The sequence below is a fragment of the Ochlerotatus camptorhynchus genome, unplaced genomic scaffold (genome assembly GCF_037179485.1).
Source record: "Ochlerotatus camptorhynchus isolate MF236.1 unplaced genomic scaffold, CSIRO-AGI_Acam_v1.1 ptg000432l, whole genome shotgun sequence".
In the NCBI taxonomy this organism is placed as follows: domain Eukaryota; kingdom Metazoa; phylum Arthropoda; class Insecta; order Diptera; family Culicidae; genus Ochlerotatus; species Ochlerotatus camptorhynchus.
The window spans coordinates 775,573-802,592 of NW_027040918.1; the positions used below are offsets into that span (position 1 = coordinate 775,573).

Below are 27,020 nucleotides of genomic sequence, written 5' to 3' on the forward strand. Positions count from 1 at the left end.
TGTTGATTATTTTAACGACTAATTTCAATAATAAACCATTCCCGTAGCCCGCTCTGACTCCCTGCCGGATCTCATTAACAGACGACGGTGGGGTTTTCAAATACGTCCAATTCTAAAAACGCACACCGCTCGCCCCTCTCCCCCCACTAATCACATCACACACACAATGGTAATTAGTGTCATCGTGGATTATTGAAATTTCAGGATTGGTTCGCTCTCACAAAAGGATTTTCATCCCGGCCACCCACAGAGTTGTCATCGACGAATCGAGTCGAGTGATTTTAATTACTGCATTTGACGATGACCCTACACAAACCTGGCAGCAGCGGAAAAATCCTCCCCTCCCGTGTGCCAGTGATTGCCAACTTGGTCGGGATGTGTGTGAGTGTGTGTGTGGTCGGTTCTAAAATATAGCTTTCGATCATGGTGCAAAATCAAATTATAATTGGTGGAAAATTAGATGTGGAATTCCCGTGACCCGAGTCAAATGACGAGGCTGACAACGTGTGTCATTACCGGAATTGAGGTGACTGCTGTCACGGGATGCGATGGTATTTGACGGAATGATTGATTATGTTGCTCTTTTTGGAGAATAGTTTTAAGTTATCCGGGAAATAATTTTAGGACTAACTCTAAACCCATGCCGATATTTTTTTACCGTGTCAAATTGATTGGCACGAGACTGTGAATTACTGTTTCGGATTGAAGGAGAATTTTAGATGGAGTTGGCATCAGGGTGTAACAATTTTTGTAAACAATGGCTTCTCTCTATGATTTCTAGGAATTCAAGGCATGCCCAACATAACCATCCGGTAGGGGAAGTCAACTAGTTCTCATAACTTTACCGAAGTTCTCATTCTCCTTGACCTTTTCTGCACTTCCAGGGTTTCAAATCTTTGCTGAAATTCCCTAAATTTTCTAACGTTCCTTAAATATTCATCATATTCATAAAATTCCCTGAAGACCGTAGATTGTAGTATGGCGTACAAAGTAGTGTTTTTGTTGAGTTGTGCTGTGAAAATAAATTAATAATTTCGTGTGAAATAGTGGCGTGTGCCGCGAAAGGATTATTCCAACGCGTGCCCGTGGTGTTTTTCTAACAGGATAAGTAGAGGAAAGGTTGTCTAACAACTAGTTTTTGTTTAATTTTGTATTTTCCCCCCGGCGCGCTATTGCTTTGTATAGTGAGCTTTGGCGGTAAAATTTTATTTTGTTTTCTCCTCCCCTGTATATGTCTGGTGCTAACAGTGTTAGCGTTTAATTTGGTAAAATGGATGTGTGTAATGTATGCGAGCAGTCTATTGCTATGAGTGGGCTCCCAGTTACATGTGTAGGTCCGTGCAATGGAACGTTCCATTTCGCTTGTGCGGCACTCACTAAGACTGCGGCGAGGCTTATAGCAGATAATGCAAATGTTCTGTTCAAGTGTGATAGTTGTCTATCAGATCAGAGTTGTGACGAGCAGAATGATCTGATCTCGCGCGTCAAAAGGATAGAGGAAGAGATAAAGAAGGTTTTTCAACTTTCGGACTCGATCACTGGCATGCGAGATCACATTGCTGCTCAGGTGGGCATCGCGGTTAAAAGCGGGATGGCAGACATTAGAATAAATGTAAATGGTCTTGAAAATTTAATTTGTGAGAAAAGTTCTTTTTTTTTAAATTGATGCGGAAAACCAATAAGCTGTAAAGAATGATCAGCGCAGTTCATCTAGGACGATTCAGTCAGAATCGGACCAAAATACCAGACGCAAAAATCGTAAATTAGTAATTAGTAATAGTGATCATGATGATGATGTTATTTTTCAAGAAAATGCGAGTTTTGAGGATGTTATAAAAAGACATAGTCGTGCTAGTCAAAGTAAAACTAATAGTAACAGTAAAAGTAACAAACCAGATAATCGTAAGACTCGTCCGGTCATTGTGATTAAATCAAAAGAGTCCAAACATCCTTGCGAAGATACTCGTAAGTCTTTGAAAACTCAGTTGGATCCAAAAACACACAAAATCAGTAATTTTAGAAATGGTAAATATGGCTCCATTACTGTTGAGTGTGCAACAGGAGCAAACGTAAGTGATGTGAAAAATGGTATTGAAAGCAATCTGGGTGAAAAATATAGTGCTGTTGTTCCCACTTCGGTGCCAAGATTGAAAATAGTGGGCATGAGCGATCAGTATTCCCCCGATGTCTTCATTGACTACTTAAAAAGTCAAAATGAAGGCATCGCTATTAATGATGTAAAAGTAGTGAACATGTTTGAAAATCCACGCTTCACTTATAACAAGTTTAGTGTTGTAATTGAAGTCGATGTCGATACTTATAAATGTTTGTTATGTGCGAAAAATGTAAATGCAGGGTTTGATCGGTGCTCGATAGTTCCCGTGATTAATTTGTTGAGATGCTTCAAATGTGGAGAATTTGGGCACAAGAGCATGGATTGTAAAAATTGTGAGAGATGCTCTAGGTGCAGCCAACAACATAAAACTTTAGAGTGTACGTCAAACGGTATTGAAATGTATTAATTGTTTGAAAACGAATAAAGAACGAAAAATGAACTTGGACGTCAACCATGCCGCATTTAGCTCGGAATGTTTGCTCTATAAAAGACTTTTTGATCAGAAGAAAAGCAGCTTGCGTTTCAATAAATAGCAGCCAAGTTCCAGGAATGTGAATCAATTCGATTTTTTATACTTGAATATTGCGGGGTTGACGTAGCATCACGTCAGATTGTTGAGGAAAAACGTCCTCTTTTAGTTTTTTTTTATCTGAAACTCATATTGTAGAAACATGAATGTCGTTTATTGTGAGATATTTGTTTCTTGTTAAATAATTAATTAATATTCAAATAAATATTTATGAACCAGCCTAAAGCGCGATCACTCAGATAGAGTTCACTTCATTCACTCGGTTCAGGAGCAACACGACCACGTAAAATGTAAATAATGAGTTCCCTACCTAAGCCTATAGCGCACATGTAATCCGCCGCCTAAAAAGTAGAACGATAGGAAAAATCACCAAAAATTGCGCGCTTGCTTCTGACCGTTGACCCAAGCAAAACGTATTCAGATTTCCTTGACCCGGTCGTAGCCTTTGTCTCTCTTCGAATTTGGGAGGGAAACGAGAGAATGGATAATGCAAAGTTGCTCGATAAAGGATACCCCACTTCCCCTTATCCTGTCACGTTTCGTGATAATAAACGAATCTAGAGCTTCGTCATTTCCCTCGGGAAATGACGCAAACTGATAGTGGAGATGATTTGAATCTCGCGCCTTATCTGAGGATTTGGGACTTGGTTCGATCACTTCGTTCTAGCTTGTGGAAGAGGCAGGAGTGATCAGTTTTAGTTCGCGCCGTGATGTGTAATTGGAGGTGATTTAAATTGACATGTGTTACCTTTCTGTGACTAACTTAGGCTTTCCCTTTAGCAGTTAATAGGCTTCTCGAACAAGTTTGTGCGTTGCTGGAAAATTGTGTGCGAGTGGTTTTGGGAAAACAGGTAACAGTGCGATCAAATTGTGTTCTTTGTGCGTGTGCTTATTCCGCTGCCAAACGGCATCATGTGTATCTATAGATTTGTGTCAGTCTTGCGCAACCAGCACATCACACCTGTAGTACCGATCGCTTCTGACCCCACCTGCTGGCTACGGAGTTCCCGGACGTACGGTGACCGGAAGAGGGTTGCGTTTGCCAATATCACGCCCTAGGCAGGTTGGCAAGACATCCGTTCGCCCTTTCGTGCGCCAATCAACGTGGAGACACAATCTGGTGGAAGTCCATCTGCAACGTCGAAGTTCACCCCCGATGCCACAACGGTCAAACCTCGATCACAAACCACGAGGCATCGACATCAGCGTCATCATCATCCATCGACGCGACTTCGATCAGCGGTGCACTTACTTGCGTAGTAGTGACCGTTGTGATTCCGACGACGACATTCCCGCCACGCCTCAAAGCGTAGGTACGCTGTAAAACCGTGAGTACTATCAGGCCTGATATAATATAAGACCATGCGCATGGCTCAGTTCTTCCCGCTACCGAATGACTACGAGTAGGTAGCGTGGTTACGACCGCAGAATTCTAGTGGCATTCATTCGAATCGCGCTTGCGCCGAATGTCACCCTGAGCACACACACTGTAGGATGAACACATCGCACGCACGCACCACACCCCCAAAATGAACAAAGAAGAATGTTAGGTAGAGAGAAAGGGAAAGCCCGTAGTACGTAGGCCTAGGCAATAGAGAGAAGAACAATATATGAGTACTCTGAAATGAAAAATTAAACTGTTTTGTTCTTTCCAAATGTGTTAGTCGATAATGGTAATGCAGGAGAAGGTAATTTGAAACCCAAAGTCGGCTTGATGAGTTCGAACCGATAAGAAAGTCACTGAGAGGGGATACATGTTAATCGCGTCGTAATTCTCTTCTTTACTTTATTCGTTTTACTGGGGAGGTTGCCCCGAGATCAACCAAGACCACTCTCGAGTCTTGTACTGTTGGAAGGGTGGTCGTCTAAGTCTCCCAGTGATGAGAAGTCGGTGGGTTTAGTTTCCGTTATCAGCTGGATTCTTTTGCTATCACGTAGACTTTCCTTTTCCACGACTTTCAGGTCGTATAACCAATGAGGCCTTTGCCGAGACTTTGCGCTAGCCAGCTCGTTTCCCTTCCCACTTTCGGGAGTAATTAGACCCTTCCCTGAGGGTCTCAACGGCCGGGCAAACCGTCAACTGGTAGGTGGTCTCCTTCGGGAGGCTTAAGCGCCAGCCACTTTTACTTGAAAACGGGAAGACTGCATGGCTGACCGGTTACATTTGGCGCCCAACAAAACAAGGCTTTCTTTTGGTTTGTTCGTGTAAAATATTTTTCTTGCTTGTCAATTTGTGGAACCCTCATAGTGTAAAGTCGTATTTATTTATTATTTATTCACTTGTTTATTTACAAAGTCATTTATTTACAGATATATTTATTACCAATTTACTTTTCATATAATTATTTTGATAGTTTATTTATTATTCATATACAAATCTACGTACTGGTACGTGTTACTGTTGAACAGAAATATTTACAACTTGTTGTTTCATCTTTTTGGCTAGTAAAATAAACTATCGGTTGAATATTTTCCCGTGATTGAAAAATTATTGGCTAGTAAAACTTTTCTTTAAAGTCAAAACGAATCCTGTATTCCCTTGTTCTGAATATTTGAACCAAGAAGAGGTCGACTATGAGCTAATAATTCGTAGTCAACCAGAAGACGTATTCGCACTCGATTTGGCAGGAAAACAAAGACTTCTGAGAAAATTGTTCAAGAATGACATTAAAGAGGGTCGTTCTTATCGTTCGCCATACACAATATCGGTAGAGGCAGAGCATGTTATAGGGAGAATCGATACACTTGAAAAGGCTCTCGAGAAAAAAGTGGAAGCTAAATATGAATCTAAGGTCCTACATTACTGGTATCGGTTAAAATGGAGTAAGGCAACTGGGGAAGAAGAGAAACAAATTCGTAGAGACTTGTGCAGGAGGATCGAGTCCATCATGAAACATTATCAGTTTGGACCACCTCAATCTCCGATCATCCCCCAAATTAATAGCATCATTGCGGGTAACAATCAAGAGGGAGCAGAAGGTGGACAGAATATTGGTGCTGGAGTATTTGAAACTAACACGACTAGCGATAAAGAACAATCCCCAGGGCCAGATATTTATTCAGAGGATGAACCAACACCTGGAATGCAAGGACTGGAGCTATCTCAAAACAACCAAAGAAATTCGACGAGAATCAGCCAAAATTCGAAGTTTCCCAGAAGAATGGAGTAATATGCGGAAGATAATGGCTGAGTTGGCGTTCAAAATATCTCAAGCAAACCTCTTAAATTCATTGAACAAAACAGAAAGGAGACAGACGTCCAAGGATCCAAACCCTTTTGAATTTCCGCCTCCTTTAAACAAATTGCAGCCAAGAACTAATCCTACTCCACGAATTCCAATCCAACAAGAGCGTAACCAAGAAGCAGAGTACAATCAAACCGTTGAACATCTACCAAGGTAACGAGTACGATACGAGCAGCGAAGAGGAACCCGATAGACTACGGCAACCATATGTACCAAGAAACAGACACCCACGAGCTGACGATCCAAGAACACAATGAAATCATAGAGGAGGAGGACTCCGAACACCGGAGGTCAGCGAGCAAGAGGAATCATCGGAACCGATCTATGAAAACACTAGACATCGAAATGCGTTCAGACATCCACACACACGACAAGGTCCTCTGTGCAGGCATGGTCATCAAAATCGCGTTGAAAAATGGAAGTTGCGGTTCTCAGGGGATCAGAGGTCAATGTCCGTAGAAACATTTTTGTACAAAGCAAAAAAATTAGCCGATCGAGAGGATGTCCCAAGGGAAATCCTACTGAGGGATATTCACATGCTGCTAGACGGTCCAGCATCTGACTGGTTTTTTACGTTTGTCGATGAATTGCAAACATGGGACCAGTTTGAAACCTCGATCTCGTATAGATTTGGTAACCCAAACATGGACCAGGGTATTCGATCGAAAATTCAGGAAAGAAAGCAGCAACGAGGAGAACCGTTCATCGGGTTCATCTCAGAGATTGAGAAATTGGACCGCTTGTTGTCACATTCACTTTCAAAACGCCGTAAATTTGAAGTGATTTGGGACAATATGCGCCAACACTATCGGTCCAAAATCTCTCTGGTTGAGGTAAAGGACCTCAGTCACTTGATTCGTCTGAATCATCGCATTGATGCGGCCGACCCTCAACTACAACAACAGTCAGGAGAGATGCCAGTACGTAGACCTGTGAACCAGATTTCTGCTGACCAGAGTGACTACGAGAGCGATCAATCGGCATCAATCAACGCGATCGGAAACCGAATTAACAGGAATATTCGACAAGTAATTCAGCAACCCAACCCAAGGGAACAACAAAACACTTCGACATACCAGGGTAATCAACAGCCCAACCAAAGGGAACAGCGAAGTGTAGCGACTCATCAAAGAAATCCAGGCCAGGCAAACACACTCAGTTGTTGGAACTGCCAGGAACGAGGGCATAGCTGGAGACAGTGTCAAAGACCAAAGGTGGTATTTTGCTATGGTTGTGGAAACCTTGGTAGGGTGATCCGTAACTGTGAGCGCTGCTCCAGACCGACGGATGGTACAACCCAAAACCAGGGAAACGAATAAAGAGGGGTGACGCTGGGAAGTCGTTAATCCCTCCGGTAGCCGATATTCCCAAAACATCATCAACTAATCAAATCTATGATCCCTTCTCTCAAATTTACCACATCAAAATCCGTAACACGAAATGTCCTCATATAAAGGTAAAGATTTTCGTGTCCGAATTTGAAGCCCTGTTGGACTCGGGCGCGGGCATTAGTGTCTTAAATTCACTCGACATTGTCAACAGGTATTCGCTGAAAATACAACCTGCATCCATTCGAGTAACAACCGCCGATGGTTCAGCTTACGGTTGTCTAGGGTACGTTAACGTGCCCTAGTTAACGTCGTTCAAAGGAGTCACCAAAGTGACTAGTTGTACCGGAAATATCTCGTCATCTGATTTTGGGGGCGGACTTCTGGGAATAATTCGGGATTAAACCAATGATTGACGTAGGTCAGGGTCTCGAAGAATTAGATACCATTGAACGTGGAAATAAGTCACCACTTTGCTTCACTATCGAACCGTCTGGAGAGCTACCAAAACTGGAAAACCTAGAGGAAGATGACACACTGGAAATTCCAGTCTATGAAGGACCAACCGATTCAACACCCGATCTAGACAGTATAGAAACCGAACACAACCTGATGAAGGATCAACTGAGGGAACTTTCGAACGTGGTTAGGCACTTCGAGCTAACGTGCGTGGGAAAACTCGGACGAACGAGTCTGATTGAGCACGAGATCGTTCTCAAGGAAGGCGCTAAACCTCGAAATCCCCCGATGTACAAGTGCTCCCCCTACGTGCAACAGGCCATTAATGACGAGGTAGAGCCAAGATGAGTGGCGCATAAGCCACCTTACTTAAATCCCGGGAAACTCGTTAGGCTGGCCGGTTACAACTGAAGCTTTTGATCAGTATAGTATTCCGGGATATATTGTTGCTGCTTGTTTATCACATTCAAGACACACTGGCGGTGTTGCTATTTATGTCAAAGAATCAGTTCAATTCAACCTTCGTACCAACGAAGTTATTGATGGCAACTGGTTCTTGGGCATTACAGTTGTACGTGGCATGAAGATGGGTAATTATGGTGTTTTGTATCATTCTCCCAGTTCTAGTGACCAGCGTTTTGTTGAAGTTTTAGAGAACTGGCTTGAGGCATTCCTTGATTCTAGTAATTTAAATATATTGGCTGGTGATTTTAATATTCATTGGCGTGATAACCATATTTCGAATCATTTGAAGCGTTAAGCTGGGTTTTTTTTTAATTTAAAGCAAACGGTAAATGAGTATATGCGTATTTCCAGGCACAGTAGAACTTTAATTGACCACGTTTATTCCAATTTTGATTCTATTTGTTCAGTTACGGATACTGATTTGAAAATAACCGCTCATGAGACTTTAGTGATTAATGTCTTTGCCCATGTTAACGATAACGATAATTTTGTAAAATTGAAGTGCTGGAGGAAATATTCGAAGCAAGCTGTTTCGAATCTCGTTGAGAGAAGCCTGGATTTTCCATTCGCGGCCGGTAACTTAGATGAATTTACAGCTGTTCTTAATAACGCTTTGAAAATGTGTACCAATCAACTAGTTGAGCAAAAGTTTGTTTCTTTGAAAAACTCGAACAGCTGGTACAATTTGGATCTTTTGCGTCTTAAACGGAAAAGGGATAAATGGTACAAAAAGTTTTGTAGATCTAATAATGACAATCATTGGACTAAGTACACAATCGCGCGTAATAAGTTTTCACAATCGATAAAGAAAACTCGTTGTGAATATGTTTAAAGGAAGAATGATCAGCATCAAAACATCAGCAAAGAGTTATGGAAAATTTTGAAATCTTTATTAAAACCTAGTAATTGCAAACCGCGGTCCATAACTTTTAATGGCACATTAGAACAGTCAGAACAAGTAATTGCATCTAAGTTTAATGATTATTTCGTAGACAGTGTTTCATTGATTAATCAATCTATTGAATTGGTCGATGAACCTGACGAAATAAAACAGCCAGTTAATAGTAGTTGCAGATTTGAAGTTTTTCACCCAATTACATTAGATGAATTTAGAGTTATTTGTTTTTCATTAGGAAAATCGGCTGGAGTAGATAATGTTAATGCTAGAGTTATTCAAGATTGCTTTCATGTCATTGGCCACATCTTTCTGGACCTTATTAATGAATCATTGCAGAATGGACATGTGCCACAAATTTGGAAGGAATCCTTAGTGATTCCTATTCAAAAAGTTGCTGGAACGATTAAAGCCGAAGAGTTTCGTCCCATCAACATGTTGCACACATTAGAGAAAATCTTAGAACTTGTTGTTAAAGGCCAGCTGATGGAGTATTTGAATAGCAACTCTTTGTTGATACCAGAACAATCGGGATATCGGGAAGGTCATTCTTGTAAAACTGCATTGAATTTGGTGTTAGCAAAGTGGAAAGACAACTTGGAGCGTAAAGATACGATTGTTGCTGTTTTTTTGGATTTGAAACGCGCTTTTGAAACAATTTCTAGGCCCTTACTGTTAAGTACAATCAAGCGCTTTGGAATTACGAGTACTGCATATAAATGGTTTGAAAGCTATTTATCTGACAGAACTCAACGGACTGTTTTTAATGATTCTGTTTCCAGTCCCGTGGGGAACAACCTTGGGGTGCCCCAGGGAAGTGTATTAGGGCCCCTGTTATTAATTATGTATATTAATTACTTGCGACGTGTTTTACGGTTTTGCGACATTAACCTTTTTGCAGATGATACTGTGTTATTCATTGCAGCTAAGGATTTAGAAGTTGCCGTCTCACACTTGAATGAAGATTTGCAGTATCTAAGTAGATGGTTGAAGTGTAAGCAGTTAAAATTGAATACTAGTAAAACTAAATTTATGGTAATTTCGCGGAATCGATTAAATGAGAACGTCTCTGTTGCAATTGATGATGAGACTATTGATCGCGTTCAGGAGATTAAATATCTTGGCGTGGTTATTGATGACAAACTTAAGTTCAACTCTCACATTGACAATGTCATCCAGAAAATTGCCAAGAAGTATGGAATTCTATGTCGATTGAAAAACGATTTAACTATTGCCAGTAAAATACAGCTATACAAATCAATCATCTCTCCTCATCTAGACTTTTGCCCATCCATTTTATTTCCGTCCAATGCAACACAAATATCGAGATTACAGCGCTTGCAGAATAAAATAATGCGTTTGATTTTTTTTTTTTTTTTTTTTTTTTTTGGTTTTGTTTATTCCGTCGATCTTGTTTTCGGTGCTGAGCACCAATGCTACCGACGTGCCAGGAAGGCAGCTCCCACACCTGGACCCTACCTATCGACCCATCAAATCATGAACCGGAGACCAACGGCTTTACTTCCCTTACAAAGGAAGGTGTTATCAGAGATGTTATGCCTCAGAACATCCCGGCGGCGCCGACTGGGATTGAACCCAGGCCTGCTGGGGTGAGAGGTAATCACGCTTACCACTACACCACCGGCACCGTTAACGTTTGATTTTGAGATGTAATAGATTCACTTCCTCAACTTTGATGCTAGACGCCTTACAATGGTTGTCGGTGAAGCAAAGAATTGTATATTTGGCTATGGTGTTCATTTTTAAAGTAGTTAACGGTTTGCTGCCTCGATATTTGTGTGATCGAATTGAAAGAGGAAGTGACTATCATAGATATAATACTAGAAACGCGGTTGAAATAAGAACACCACATTTCTTGACTTGTGCTTCACAGAATTCATTATTTTTTAAAGGAATAAATGTTTTCAATTCGATGCCTAGACACATTAAACGTTCAACAACATTAGCAGAATTTAAGAGACATTGCATTTTACATGTTAAAACTGTCTTTTGAACGGTTATCCAGTGATTTTTTTTTATGAATTGACAAATTATGTATCTTGACGAAGTTATTTTTAACGGATTATTTTGTATGGATAGCTGTTATAACGACTTTTTAATAATTATTGTAGCACTGCAAAAACTATTTTGTTCGCCACGATGGTGATGATGGATTTTTGATATTTGATTTAATAGAAGTAGTAGTAAAAAAAAAATAGTAGTCTACAAAGGTTTGAGCATCGCGCGTATTACGGATATAGAGGACTGAATTTAACATTTGATAAAAAAAAAAATGCAATTTTGAAGCTTATTTGGAAGATACCTTGAGTTAGTAGTAAGTTTTCTGGCAAATTTTGGGGGTTCGTGAGCATTCCTGACATTGCTGAAAATTATGATAGCATCAGATTGCGGGGTTGCTAGTGTAATAGGATGCTTTGTTGATTATTCATTAACTCTTGATTGCTTGTAATACTTATGAGTATTTTAGGTGGACACAAAGGTGAACTAAGAGGTGGACGCCTGAGCTTTTCCACGTTTATATCGCTGTGAAGCAACTGTAAACTCTAGAGGGAATTTATATCTGTAACTGAAACCAGTTCGATTTTGTTTGCCAGCCTGGTTAAATTGTCATATTTAATTATCTTAATGATAAATCGTCCAGCTCAAACCTTTGTATGGGTAAGAGGTGGGGCCATCATCATCATGAAGACCCCACATTGTTATTGAAAAATTGCATCCTTTATTTGAAGCTCTGAGATTATGGAAAAGTTCATAAAACTTCGTAGAAGTGGGAACTTTACACAAGTTTAGGGATCTCCATAGAAGTTAATTGTATTATGTCAAGGAACCTCTTTATTATTCAGGGACCTTTTTTATATCTTTAGAGCACTTTGATGAAATCTCTTGGACTGAATTCCGCACAAATTCAGGAAATTCCATGCGTCGAACTTTTTGGAAAATCAACGAGAAACGTAGACGTGCAGTAAACTTTGATGAAGTTTTGTAATAATTCAAGGAACTGCATAAAACTTCATAGAAGTTCAGGGAATTTTGAAGAGATAGAAGACTTCAGGGATTTTCGTTTCAGTTAAGGGAACTTCATAGCAGTTTGTCAGAAGTCTCAAAAAGCTCAATGAAATTCCTGAAGATGAAGATTTTGGACCATCGTTTTATTTCAAGGAACTTTGAAATTTGAGTAAATTTTCTAAAACTTATCGAAATTTTGTAAATGTTCAGGAAACGATGCATAAGTAACAAGATATTCTTTCAGATATGCTCCCTAGACAGCCAGGAAGTATAAAAAGACCAGCACTGGCTGATGTTCTTCTGATCTAAATTAGACAGCTGCTAAAAAAGACTTAAGAATGTGGCTTAAGTTTTTGAATATCATTTTTTTTTCAAATGTATAGACCAACTTTCAACACGGCATTTTCCAAATTTAAACCATACACTCTGGCAATCCGGCGAGCGGATGAGACGAGATTTTGAATTATATTCCGGTGCTGCGCCGAGCCTGTTGGCAACATGGCGATTTGATTGGTTGATCTGTTGCAGGTTGTAACGATGGCTGTACGACTTTCTGGCCAACCGTTTGTTGTAGCGAGATGGTGGCGCTTGGTGGAATTGGTCCCGATACTCACTGTTGGTATACAAAGGCAAGGTCGCCCATTATCGAACCGAAAAGGTTAGTTCTTCTTAGCGATTACGATGCCATCGAAACCCGCAGATCGGACCGTATATCGACTTAAGGAATTCCAAGATAAGAAAGTTTGGCAGTAACAAACAACATTTTAAGTATGTTGGCGAAAGAAAAACCAGTTTGATAAATTCACATTATTCATTGAAAATAATTTTAAATCAATTCCACTACAATAATATCTATCAGCCATTGTTCATTCTAGAGGAACAGTCTGCAGTTTAGTTCGTCGTTAAATTTTATGAAAGTTAATTTTCATAATAAAGTTTCTCCTTTACATCGTTTACCCAAACCCGTAAATTGTACAAAAACACGCAAAACTGGCTTGACATCAGCGGGAAAAGTTACCTCACCGAAAACACCCGCAAAATAGCTAAATTTATTCGACCGTAAGCGAAACAAAACTCAACAACGACAACAACAAACTGCCACCTCGAGTTGACAATAAAATTAATATTCAACTGTTTATGATAACTGTCGCGACAAACTGACTTGGCCGGATCCGGTTCGCCAGCAGGTAGCGCAGCAGGGAAGTGCATGAAATTTTAAATCTCATGCTGAGCTCCTCCACTACACCACACTTCTAACTGCACCGCCGAGCGGATGGTGAAAGTGTTCCTCTCGGAGTCGGAAGGATGCTCTCGCTTCACTCTGATCAGAAATTCAAATGTTTCATATTTAATAAAGCACTGTGTCCTTGCTTCTGCTGTTGGCTTCCGTGTTCCGGATGAGTCTGTGCTTTTCCTGGCTGGGATTGAAAAGGTGGGCCACGTTGTCTTTTGCCTGTTCCGGGGTTGGTGGAACAGTGTCATTCCGGGGTGTCGTTTAGATTTGTTCAGTCGTTCAGGGGACCTGGCATTCCACCGTAGAAGCAACATGTTTTGCACATTTTTTTTTTATTGGTGTGAGATTTTCCACTGCAAAGGCATTTATTAGTTTTTCAAGCATGGGGTCAGTGGGAATTTGTTTGGGATTTTCGACGGGAAAGTGAACTTGGTGAAGCTTTAAGACATGTTTCTTTTAAATTTATTCGGACATCTTATTTTGTTATCAAAAGCATTTATTCCTATTTTCGTTATTTTTCTCTTTCCAGTGATTTTCTCCACTAGACTAGAAACGACAAAACATGTAAGATAATCTTCCCACGAGTTGATCATATATCAAACGAAATACCCCTCCACGTTCGAGCTGCAATAGTTGTAATTGTAAGCAGTGTAAGTGTCAATCAAAATCATAAATCAATCAAAAAAACAATAAAACATGAGGCTTCAAGGAAGCGGCACCAGTCAACAATCTTCCGACCTTCTACGGCTGTCACACTTTCTCTACCCGATGATGTTGCTGAGTGCCTACGTGGACTACGTGGGCCAAGTGGAGGCAATGGCAGCGGCGTCCCCGGACGGACCACAGCAAATCGGCATCAGCTTCGCGCCCCGATCCGAGCAGGACAAAAAGACGGACGGACTAACGCTGCAACACTTTGGTAAGTGCATCCCTTATGATGATTTTTCCCACCGTAATACAGGCTTCCAAATCAATTAATCCCATACGCCAGGTCGGTTTCTATGCTCTCCAATTAGTGCCTCGTCCCTAAACTGAATGCTACAATATTCTATCTTACAACGGTTGAGCACACAGAGAGTCAAAAATCGGCTATAATCACACCCCCTCCAACCCCCTCCATGACCATTGTGTTGTTTACGGCGTTCTAACTATACCAGCATTAACACGATTCGACGGCAGCAGCAAATACACCTGTCAAGCGGAGAGAGCTGTACGGTTCTGGGAATTCTCTGCCTAGAGGTGGCGTCACACCAACCATCCTGATTCTACATACATATTCCGTATACATGAATAAGCCAGCTCGCCTACGTGCAGCTACACGTTTATTTGATTATCTTTTCGGTGATTAACTTTTCCGCATAAAACAATCTAATGAACACACGAACAAGCTACAATGAGGGCAGCAACAATAACAACATCAACTATATGAGCATAATATGGGTCGATCGGCCGTGGTGAACACGTTCTGCTCTCGCACTGTGCTCAGCTGCTGCTCCCCTCAGTTTCCATGGTGGTGTTGTTTCTGTGGAAGGTAGAAAATATGGCGAACAAATATACCTCGCCGCTCTTTGGAGGTCCCCATGCTCGTGTCCTTTTTAATGAATGTCTCCATTCTGGTTGCTTCTAGTCTAGCAACTTCCGCTGCTTCTGCTGCTGCTGCTGCTGAGGTTGGATTTAACTAAAGCGAGGAGCTAGAACATGGTGCAAGTCACGTGTCTCTCGGAAACTGGGGCGATTAGGGTTGAGCTTTCGTTGAGGTCCTGAATTAATCGGCTTGCTCTGGTGGAATGAATAGTTTGTTGTACAATTTTGGTGAACTAACATACCTAGAATTTTTCGTTGGTGACCCCAGTTGCAGTGTGATCAGTCTGCCTACGATAATACAGTTTCATTCTGGAATACCTTCTGGAATTACTACGGGAAAAGCGCGAATTATCTGTTGGCATCCACACATGAATGATGTATTCAATAACAAAAAGAGACCAAACTGGAAAGCGAAAATTACGAAGCGATAACTACCCTCAAGATGGGCTCAAACGATCATCTTCCATCGTTTATTGCATTGTTGGGAAAATATAAAACAATCAAATCTCACCAAAGAACAAGATCACGCTTGATTTTCGATGACAAAAATCAACAAGCAAACAACTGCTGTTGATATTGAAAGCTGTGATCAGAGATGCCAGGCTTAGTTTGAAAAAATCTGGCAAAACCCGAAAAAAATATCTGGCAAAAATCTGGCACAGCAAATTAACATAGGAAGCTGCCAGATTTCTCAAAAAATCTGTCTGGCAGAGTTTAAATTTCTCTGGCTGTGCCAGATAAATCTGGCAACCTGGCAACGCTGGCTGTGATATCACAGCTCGGAATATCAAGCTAACAAAACTCACCAGTTGCAAATCTCACCAAGCTGTGGTGAGATTGAGTTTAATGATTTTTGCTTTACACCCGAACGCAACCGTAACTTTCATAACAGCTGGCAGCAGTCGCTTCGTGTTTGCCATCGGTGAAGAGAAAAAAGAGTAAGCATTATTATACCTCCTCTTTCTAAGAAAACGAGGTGCAACAGAATCAACTCTCAGCTTCAATCGAGGCTTCAACTTTACACGTTGTGAATAGTCTCGAAATATCAAAGGAGCTTGTAAAATCAATATCAAGCATTATATTTCGCTCACGCGTGATATTGAGAGCGCGGAAAAATACCAATTTGCTAATGATCATGCTATCACTGGTTTATTGATACCTACTGGTGAAACAATTTGTGGGAAGTTAAAAAGTTACATGGCAAAATGAGTTACTCGACGGTTTTGAAGTCACTTACTTACTTACTTAAGGGTCCTGTGCACCACCAGCGGTGCAAAGGGCCAACGTGAAAGACTTCCATCCTGGGCGGCTGCTTGCTTTTGCCTTGACCTGGGCCCAGGTCAGATTCCTATCGACTTGCTTAATTTCCTTATTGAGGCTCCGCCGCCATGAGCCCCTGGGTCTGCCTCTGCTGCGATGTCCTGCCAGATTCCAATGCAGATTTCGTTTTCGCCCCGTCGAAGTGTGTGGCCGGGTCACCTCCACTTTCGCTCTCAAATTTCTGTTGCTATCGGCTTCTGATGACACCGACGATGGAGCTCGGCATTCGAGATCCAGTTGTGAGGCCACCAGGCACGAATTATATACCGCAGGCATCGGTTGATGAAGACCTGCAGCTTTTAAGTGTTCTCCGCTGATACACACCACGTCTCGCTGCTGTATAACAACACAGATTTCACGTTCGAGTTGAAAATTCGGATTTTGGTGCGTTGACTTATCTGGTTGGATCTCCATACGTTTCGAAAACTCGCAAAGGCAGCCCTAGCCTTCTTGATTCGTGCACCTATGTCACTCTTGGTCACGCCGTCCGACGCTATTTGGCTGCGAAGATATTGGAAACTTTCGACCTTCTCCACTGCTTGCCCCGCTACCGTAAAGTTGGAAGGGTTGCCCGTGTTGATATCCAACGATTTGGTCTTGTTGACGTTGATGGTGAGACCCACCGCAGAGGAGCGTTCGGATAGGTCATTGAGCTTACTCTGCATATCAGAGCGCCGTTGTGCTAGTAGAGCAACATCATCAGCCAAATCGAAGTCGTTGAGATGCTTCATGGTGATAGGCTGCCAAAGCAGCCCACGGTTCGGTACACGGTCAATTGCACCTACCATGATCTCGTCGATTACGATGAGAAACAGTAGCGGTGATAGTATACATCCTTGTCTCACACCAGCGACTACCCGGATAGGGTCGGACAAGGCTCCGTTATGCAGAACTCTGCACGTGAAAGCCTCATACTGCGCTTCGATGAGGTTGGCGATTTTATCCGGGACTCCCTTGCGTCTCAATGCGCCCCACACATTCTCGTGATTGAGACGATCGAAAGCTTTTTCGTAGTCAATGAATACCAAATAAAGGGACAGACCTGCTCCAGGATGATGCGGAGCGTGACAATATGGTCCACACAAGATCTTCCGGCACGGAATCCTGCCTGCTGCCGTCGGAGAGTCGCGTCGATCTTCTCCTGTATCCGATTCAGGATAACTTTGCACAGAACTTTGAGAACAATACACAGTAGCATGATGCCTCGCCAATTGTCGCACACAGTCAGATCCCCCTTCTTTGGGACCTTCACTAAGATGCCCTGCATCCAGTCGACCGAAAAAGTCGCGGTGTCCCAGATATTACAGAATAGTTGATGCAACATTTGTGCGGATAGCATGGGGTCAGCTTTGAGCATCTCTGCTGATATGCGATCGACCCCTGGAGGCTTGTTGAATTTTATGCTTTGGATAGCTGCTTCAATCTCCTGCAGTGATGGGGCCTCGGAATTGACGCGAGTGATGCGCCGCACTTTGGGCGGATCATGCCGAGATGTTGATGGCTGGTTGGCCGTCGAAACTTGAAGAAGTTGTTCGAAGTGCTCAAACCAGCGTTTCAGCTGGTCAGTGGGGTCGGTAAGCAATTGTCCAGTCGTGTCCTTCACTGGCATCCTCGGGTTCATCCTTGCTTCACTCAGGCGTCGTGAGATATCGTAGAGGAGGCGTATATCGCCAGTGTTTGCGGCTTTCTCCCCTTCGTCGGCCAGGGAGTTCACCCACGCTCGCTTGTCCCGTCTGCAAGAGCGCTTGACTTCCTTCTCTAGAGCCGAGTACCGTTGACGGGCTTCGTTCTTGGCTCCTCTGGTTCTCGCTCGCTCTATCGCGGCTTTTGCTTCTCTACGCTCCTCAATCTTCCGCCCGGTTTCATCTGTGATCCACTCTTTCCTCTGGGTGCACAGCTCACCCAAGTTGTTCTCGCTTGTTTCTTTAAAGGCATTCAACATTGTTCTTCTACGCTGCCACCTTCTGGAACGTCCGCAGCTCGATTCTCAAGTTCTTCAACAAAAGACCTTTTTACCGCTGGATCTTCAAGTCGGCCTGTGTTGAACCGCCACCCGAGTCTCCCCTCCCGTCGCCATGCGTAGGCGGAATTCGCCGATTAGAAGGTGATGGTCAGACGCGATGTCGGCGCTGCGTTTATTCCGGACATATCAAGAAGGCTCCGTCTCCATTTTCGGTTGATGCAGATGTGGTTGATCTGATTTTCGGTATGTCTATCACGGGAAACCCACGTGACTTTGTGCACTGACCGATGGGGGGAGAGCGAGCCCCCGATCACCATGTCGTTATTGCCACAAAATTCTGCAAACAGCTCACCGTTCTCGCTCATTCCGCAGAGACCATGGCGTCCCATGACACGCTCATAGTCCGTGTTGTCGGAGGCGATCTTCGCATTGAAGTCGCCAGTGTAGATCTTGATGTCACCCTTTGGAACCTTATCCAAGACGTTCCAAGGCATTCAGTTGACTGTAAAAATTCTCCTTGTCCTGTAGCTCGGCAGCATCGGTTGGCGCATAACATTGGATTATGGTAAGGTTACAAGCGCGTGTTCTAAATCTGGCAACGATTATCCTCTCATTAACAGGCTCCCACTTGATGAGCGCAGCACTTGCCTGGACGCTAAGTAGGAGACCAACTCAACGATGGCGGGGAGCGTTTTCACCTCGAATACCAGAGTATAGTAGTACCTGTCCCGACGGCAGTTTGTGTTCTCCAAAGTTTGGCCAATGAACTTCACTCAGTCCCAGGATTTCTAGCTTCATGCGTCGCGCCTCGTTGGCGAGTTGTGCCAGTTTACCCTGCTGGGCTAACGTCAATACATTCCATGATCCAATTCGTGTCCGTTGTTTTGCGCTAAAAGTCGTTGCCGTTATATCAGTTCGATGTCTTTCTCTGTTGGTTTCTGTAACAATTGTAAAGGTTTTAGAGACAGTAGGTGGTTGGCCTAAGGTCTCCTATCCACCGTGAAGGGGCTGCCATCTTAGGTGTAACTTCCGGGGAAGAGCATTTCTTATTCAGCCGCTGGATGCCAGTCAGACGCTGTTTGAGCCGCACCTCCATGGTGAACAGACGCTCGGGTTGGCGAACCATTTCCTCTATCACCGTGCTATGATTACCGCGCCAGTGTTCGCGTCGCACCTCCTCACTCTGCTATTGTCGGATTGACAACATTGCCCAGGCTACGCCAACCAGCTGTGTCCATGTTTCAGCTGGCAGTCTTTTGTGATCATATGACTCACTTGTCACTTGCATTCGTTTATTTGGTTCTACATCAACAGACTGGGTTTAGTCCTAATAATGGATTAAGCAATACTAGGAAATACAATATAGTCAAGAAGTAACAAGCTGCAAAGGCCGTGAAGTCCATCTTAATTCCTAATTCTTAAAAATATATCACGGAATCTTTGACGCAGCGGCCCAAGTGAAAATCAAATAAGAAAGTAACACGATTGAAAACCCTTTGTAGCCGTATGTCGGAAAAAGAACTTTTGAGGAAATTGGAAAGAAGCCTCCAGGAAAAGTTAAACGAATCTTCCGGTAGCAGTCGTATGCTACTTCTGAAAATGGAACTTTCTTCCTGGGAAACATGAAAGAACCTTCTTGGATAAATACAATTAAAAAAAAACGTCTGGTAAAGGGTGGAACGGTAAAAGTTGGTCGACTCAAATTTGGTGTATTTTTTTTAAATCGTGCACATAAAAAACGTGAATACCCCTCATTTTGTGTAGGTGTGTGCGTACGGAATGTTGCCTCTATTTTGCCATTCAAATTCAATCAATCGTACTTTTCGTCGAGTTGCGTACGTTTCGGTTTGGGATCACTTAATTTTACATGACATGTTTGTTTACGTGCCATAAATTACGTCAAAGATGGATTACGTCTCGTTTAAAAATAGTTATTTTAAAGTGTGTACCCTAATAAACGGGTATCATGCACTAACGATAGCATAGATCGTACGACCATACCAAATAAAATTGGGATGATATTCCGAATTGGTGGTTAGGCACTTATTATGGTTATTCTTTAGGCGGGCAACCTTTCCATCAGAGATGTCGGAAAGAAGTTGGGAATATCGCGCACAACAGCGCAAAAGAGCCAACAAACGAGCCGGACTGTCAACATACATGGTTACAGTGACACCCCACCGAGATGATATGCAAAACATCACGGCCAAAGCAAGAGCACGTAAGTTGTACACGACATTGTTGATCAAGTTTGATTGCATCATTATGGACTATGAAGCATACGTGAAGGCAGATTTCAAGCAGCTCCTAGGTCAAGAGTTTTACACGGCTACCGGAAAAGGACAGGTTCAAGATAAGTTTATGCAGACAAGTTGTCAAAATTCCCGAAAAAATACTTAGTTGGGAAGGCGATTTGCACATGTGGGCTGAAAAGCGGAATTTTCGAGACAACTGGCATTGTCAACCAAGATATTTATGAAAATAAATGTTTGCAAAAATGCCTGTTGCCTTTTTGAAGAAACACAGTTATTCCGTGCTGTTTTGGCCAGACTTTACTTCCTGTCACTACGGGCAAATGCCTCAGAAACGGTATGGCGCCAACAACGTCCAAGTCGTACCCTCCAAGACAAAAACCCTCCAAACTTGCCTAAGCTGCGCTCAATTGAAAAAGAGTAGAAGGATCTGTGCCTAGGGGCACTAACGGAAGCTTGACGTAGGACCGCTAGTGGATGGAACAAATGTGAAGAACATTTAGTTCTTTGATTTGATCGATCATCTATTATCTTAATTCTTTCCGTTTTTTAATTGTATGCGTACCAAATTTGTAGTATTTATTTACAGAGAAAGTTGATGAAGAGAATCGATCAAAATCACTTGCACTCCTGTGTCCAAGCTTGGTTACAAGATTAGAACTCTGGAAGGCATTTTGCGTGGTCGTTGAGGGCGTGTGGTTCTGAAAATGGACCAACAGGCACAGATAAATCATATTCCAACTCTTTGCTGTAATAAGCTTGTTGGCCCTGAAAAGGACCGTTTTGTTGCGAAAGTTGGTGATGATTTAACCTCCAAAATCGTATAGAGTGCGTCTGTCGCTTCAAAGCATAGACGGCATCCATGGCTGCTTACGCTTGGCGTGTTCAGAGTAGGTGACAGCATCATGGATCACATTTTCCAGGAACATCTTCAGCACACCTTGTAGATCAGACCTGAGATACGTTTGACACCGCCACGGCGAACCAGACGACGGATGGCAGTTATCGCGAAAAACCTTGCGATGAGGCTTGACGCCTTTCCTCCTTTGCCACGACCAGTCATTGTTGCTTGTTGGGTGCCACCACCTTCCTACTGCTGCTATTGCTGCTTCTGCTGCCTGCTCACCACACCGTCCGAAGCGAAAATGAGTTGAGGTCTGACAGCAGTGCTCTTTTATATCTTTTCAGGTTAAACCAGAATGATATGCTACCAAGTGGTACTCGATTATGATGACTGGGTTTGGGAAGAACGATTATTTCATGAAAACAGTGATAACATTATCACTTTTTATTTTTACATTGGACAATGCTTGACATTACCACTGTTTCAATAGTTTCTTGTCATAAATCATCAGTCAGAAGCATTGCTTTTGATGCGCAGAAATGTTTCTGAATGATTGGTGATAAATTTATTGAAATTGGTCCAGTGGCAACTGAGTTATTAATGTTCAAAATCTTTTATAATTTTGTTACATGTTCCATTTTTGGTTTTCACAAAGTGTACACTCATATAGAAATCATGGACGTAGTCCTACGTCAAAACTGGGCAATCGTTAAGCAAAACCTCAAGAAAGCTCAGAAAACAGTTGAAAATGAGAAACAGTTCAAAGCAAACTGGCGTTCAGCATCAAACAAGGTTGATACAACAGCGGTACAAAATCTGATGCATGGTGTAAAACGTGTAGCCTGGCAGTTCGCATTTGCAACGTCGGAAGCCTAATACAATAATATTCCTGAAATAAAGTTTGATCATCCATGTAATAAAATAATCAGTGTGCACTTAATGATATATGACCAATTTTTGACCGTTCCACCCTTTAATAGTCGGAAAGCATTTAGCTGATGACGTTTTTCGGGAATTTATTCATTTGAAAGTTATTCTTAAGAACTAGGTCATCTCCCGGAAGTTTCTTCCAACCTACCCTGTATGATACCTCCATCTTTCCACGAAATATTTCCGGATTATATTTTCAATGTCCCTCGGAAGTTTTTTCAAACCTTCGGAGTTTCCCCAGGAGTCCTACTGGTTTCCCCTGTAAGAGTCACTGAGACTTTATTTGAAGTATTTTTTTTTCAGATTTTCATAGAAATTTTTTTCACAGCTCCCCTGGAAATTCCTTCCAACTTTTCCTAGAAGTCTACTGCAACTTCCTCCTGAAATTTATGTGTTTGTGCTCCGGAAGTTTACATCAGCTAGGAAAATTTCATGCAGCTGCTTCGGAAAGGACCAGGTGATTTTTGCCAGAATTATTCTCCAACTTCAGCCGGAGGCATTTTCACTTGACACTAATGTGTCTTCCAAAATTTCTTCCAATGTTCATCGAAAGTTTCGTCTAGCTTCTCCTTCTAGAAGAGTCGACCTATTTTCTTCGGAAATTTCATCTGTCTTTCCTGAGAAGACTTTTACAACTTTGTAACCGTTTAGCTACAGTGTCCTAGGTTTTAATTTGTGCATGTTGTTTTAGGAAACTGTAGGTTTTTTTTGTGTATCAGTGGTGAAAAATGTATAGATTTGTGTTAGTAGGATTAGTTTGAAATCGATATTTTTATAAACATAATTGGGTGAGACAGGATCGAAAGGGTATTGTTATCAACTGTGGGAGGAAAACTGAATAGGAGAAGGAGATTATGTGGATAGGTGGTAATAAGCAACAAGGAAGGAAAATGGAGGAAATAAGGAACCGGATGGATAACTTAATGGGAAAAGAAGGGCTTTTTAAAGCTGGGATAGTCAACCATTGCCCAGAGGAAAATCCAAAAAATCCAAAATCTTGGAACGGCCGAAAATCAGCAAAATCACAAACAGAAAATCACGGCTGATTGTTGATTTTGAGGTAATAAAATCATCAAACGGAAAATCATTACCATGGTATTACAGTTAAAGACGTCCGCCATCATTTTGGATTCCAAGATGGCTGATAAAAATCAATTTTGGCGGCATCCGGACAGCAAATATGCATCTAAACCCATGCGATATGGGTATCTACGGAATGGGTTTGATGAGTGGAAGTGGAAAATTTACATCCGCCACCATTTTGGAATCCAATATGGCTGAACAAAATCAAATATGGCGGCTTCCGGACAGCATATTTGTAACATGGGTATCTATGGAATCGGCTCGATGAGTAGAAGCGGAAAATCAACATCCGCCGCCATTTTGGAATTCAAGATGGTGTACCAAAAACCAATATAGTAGAATCCAGACAACAAATATGCATCTAAACCCATGCAATATGGAACTGCACCAGAACAAAAATTGTACACACTAAAATAAAAATAATGCTGAGAGCATCATGCATATTCGTTGTTTAGAGGCCGCCATATTTGATTATGGTCCACCATATTTAATTCCAAAATGGCGGTAGATGTTAATTCTCCACTTCTATACATCTATACAAGCCCATTCCGTAGATACCTATATTACATGGTGCGCCATATTGGATTTTGGTCTGCCATCTTGGATTTTTGGAAGCCATCTTGGGTTTAAATTATCCATTTTAATTTCATCCGGAATGCTGACTTGAATTTCGGAATGCCCCAGACTCTAGAATTTAACATGTCTTCTAATCCTATGATTTTCGATTATTTTGATCTTGATTGATATTGATGCTGGTTCCTTGTATCGAAAATCACTGCTGATATTGGTGGAAAATCACGGTTGATTTTTGTAGTAATGGTGCATTAGTGCCTGTGATTTTAGATTATCTTGATCTTGAAAGATAGCTGATATCGATTTTCTGCTCTTGATTTTAGCCAACACTGCTCAGAAGTAAACCGGTGTTCGTACCTACAAGACGTGAGTGGATAATAAGTCAGTACATTTGAAGTACAGTGAATGACCATTTTCTGTTTCTGGTGTTCGTCCAGGTAACTGAGTTTGAGCAAATTGTTCCAGATTTCCCAAGTGACGATAGAGCGTGACTACCTAGGATCAGGGTTACTTTCACTCACTTGCTATAAAAAATGTTTTTCAGAATTATGAAAATATTAAATGTTATAATGATAATTAGTACTAGTAAGTTACTAGAAGTCGTGAAGTATGTGGTTGACACATAAAACCTGTCAATATTGCTTTCAGTGCGTCACATTGAGCGATTTAACGATTCGTGAGCGCTCACGAATCATAAGATCGCTGATTGTGACGCTCTGAAAGCAAAATTGACAGGTTTTATGAGACAAATACATACTTTACACCCTCTTCTTGATACTTTCAAGTACAACACATCATTATATCATCTAATGATTTCATAATTCCGAAAAACATTGTTTTATAGCAAGTGAGTGGAAGCAACCCTGCCTAGGATACCCAAAAGTAGAACACAAAAGGCTTTTGCACCAACAAATTATAAAGAGGTATTGGTACTTCATTTAATTTATTTATTCACACCTCCTCTTGACCCCACATCCCCCTATTCCTTCTTCCTTGCCTCCTACCACTTCCTTATCTGTTCATCTTCTCTACTCTGTTTCGTCCTTGTACTCTTAACGTTACGTTTATGAAAGTTCTACTCACGATGAGCCCATTTATCTACTGCTGAATCTGCCGAGGGTAACCTTGCTGCTGCACATGAGAGTGGGTTGTTCTCTACGGGGCTCTATCGACTTCGATGCATGGGCTCGACCAGAAAACTGCTGGGTTCCAGCTTGGATTCTACCGCTGGCTTCCCGTTTGGATCACGTGCGCACGGTTCTTCGTCTCGACCGTGTACGTAGGTACTCGTAGCCAACACGCTTTTGCCTTTGCCGTCCTTCCGTGAATCACACACGTCACTTCCGGCCGGTTGGCCAGTGCATGATGCTCTGTTCCGGTTGTGCCCGATGCTTGTCCCACTCGCAGCCGTAAGCCGTTGTTCTGCTCACACGCGCGGACCCTCGATCCTCGTCCTGTGCAAACCGTTCTCCGGCGCGCTGGAAAATCAGAAGAGATCAAAAGAAAGGCCCTGTGGCCCATCGGGGTTAGGATCAGGTTCATCTCCTCCAGAGAAAATACTTCTTTCGAAGGCCTTTCTGGTTGCTAGTTTCTCTCGGAATTCAAGCGGTGCGTTAAGCCTGCGCACTGACAATGCGCTACGTGTCTTTGAGCGTGTGCTAGTGCCAATCCCGTGAATTCGCAAAACAATGGGGAAAACTTTCGAATCACTACAAGGTTAGAGAAAAGCACTGGTTCATCATCTTGCCTTTTCAAGTGGTTGTATGTCACTCACCCTCTCGGCTCCGCCCGTGTTCGCTCCGTATGTTCCGATGGATCGAACTAATCCGATCCGATTTTGATCGTTCTCGTGCCTGTACTGTACCTCAATCAGGTAGCCCCAATATGGCTCTGCCCGTGCGAAGTTGGTGTCACTTTTTCTGCCAGCCACTGTCCGGCGAACGGTCAAGGTACAAATCCGATTCCACTTTGTTCGCTTTTGGGACCACCGACCGATTGTTTCCCCGCACGAGACGAAAACACCCGCGCACGGTGCGAGACAAGCAAACGTTTTTCCAGTCTGCGCGATTGCTTGCTTTCTCCTGTCATTCGCTTTCAGCGGAAGCCAATGTGACGGATGATATTCAGCAGATATTGTGTGCAAAATAATTAGCGGTGTATGGTGGCTGTCAAGCAATGCACCCATGCAGCATCTAATTACACCTCTCGGCCTACACTGAATCTTTTCCCTATATGTTGTTTGTTGGAAATTTTCCTTAACTATGAACTGTTCTAACATAAACTAAACTAAACGTAACAAAATTCAATTTTGGCTTGGTTTTAAACAACAATTTGATCTTCTGGACCTTATTTGTTCCGCGTATAGATCCTCACAATTGGCATGCTTCCACCAAGTCAGTCTCGACTGTCTTGGTGTAAAAGTCAAGGTTCTTCCACTCTCCGGCTTGATAACCGCAAAAAAGGAGAGCATCCCCGGTCTCGGAAGTTCTAATTGACAAGGATACCATGGCCTCCCCTAGGCCAACATCTTAGATACGCTTATGATCTTGACCCTTCAATCACAGCCAACCTTCCGAAAATGGTGACAAACCCTGTCTTTGGTTTTCTCGCCCTCCTTGAAAACTGTAGAATCCGCTGATGTAGATTGGCTTCGCTTCTGAACTTTGTTGATGGCGTTTCTTCATAATTTCATACGTAGGTTCCTCTTCAAATCGGTTCTCCAAGGTTGCTGTAAGCTCGTCAAAGAACTTGCGCACTAACCCAGCTTTTAGGTGCCCAGTTATTTTTGAACAGTGGAACTGTTTGGTAAATGTTAAAATATGTGTGAAAATTAGAAAATTTATCCCAAACTTGTACAGACTATGTTCTGTTAACCCCATCTAATGATAAAATATAAAATTTGTGGATTTAATTAATTCCTCATAAATATCGGTCATCTGAAATTTTATCGAATTTTCTGCAAATCAATGACGTAGCTAAAAAATAAATCCTTGATTTGTTTTCCATCGATCTTGTTTTCCGTACTGAGTACCAAAGCTACCACCGCTAGGGAGCCACACCTGGACCCTACATATCGATCCATCAACTAACTACTCATGGACCGGGGACCAACGGCTTTACTTCCCTCCCGAAAGAATCGTATTCAGAGATGTCATGCTTTAGAAAATGCCGGT

At 42.2% G+C, this 27,020-nt stretch overlaps 1 protein-coding gene across 1 annotated transcript in view; it reads left to right on the forward strand.

Moving 5' to 3' along the window:
- Positions 1 to 27,020, forward strand: part of LOC135711357 (hemicentin-2-like) — a 123,953-nt gene that overhangs the window by 51,362 nt on the left and 45,571 nt on the right. The window contains exon 2 of the mRNA XM_065234156.1: positions 13,828 to 14,217. Within this exon, the coding sequence (XP_065090228.1) occupies positions 13,995 to 14,217 (223 nt within the window). The 5' untranslated portion in view covers positions 13,828 to 13,994. The remainder of the gene's footprint in view (positions 1 to 13,827; positions 14,218 to 27,020) is intronic.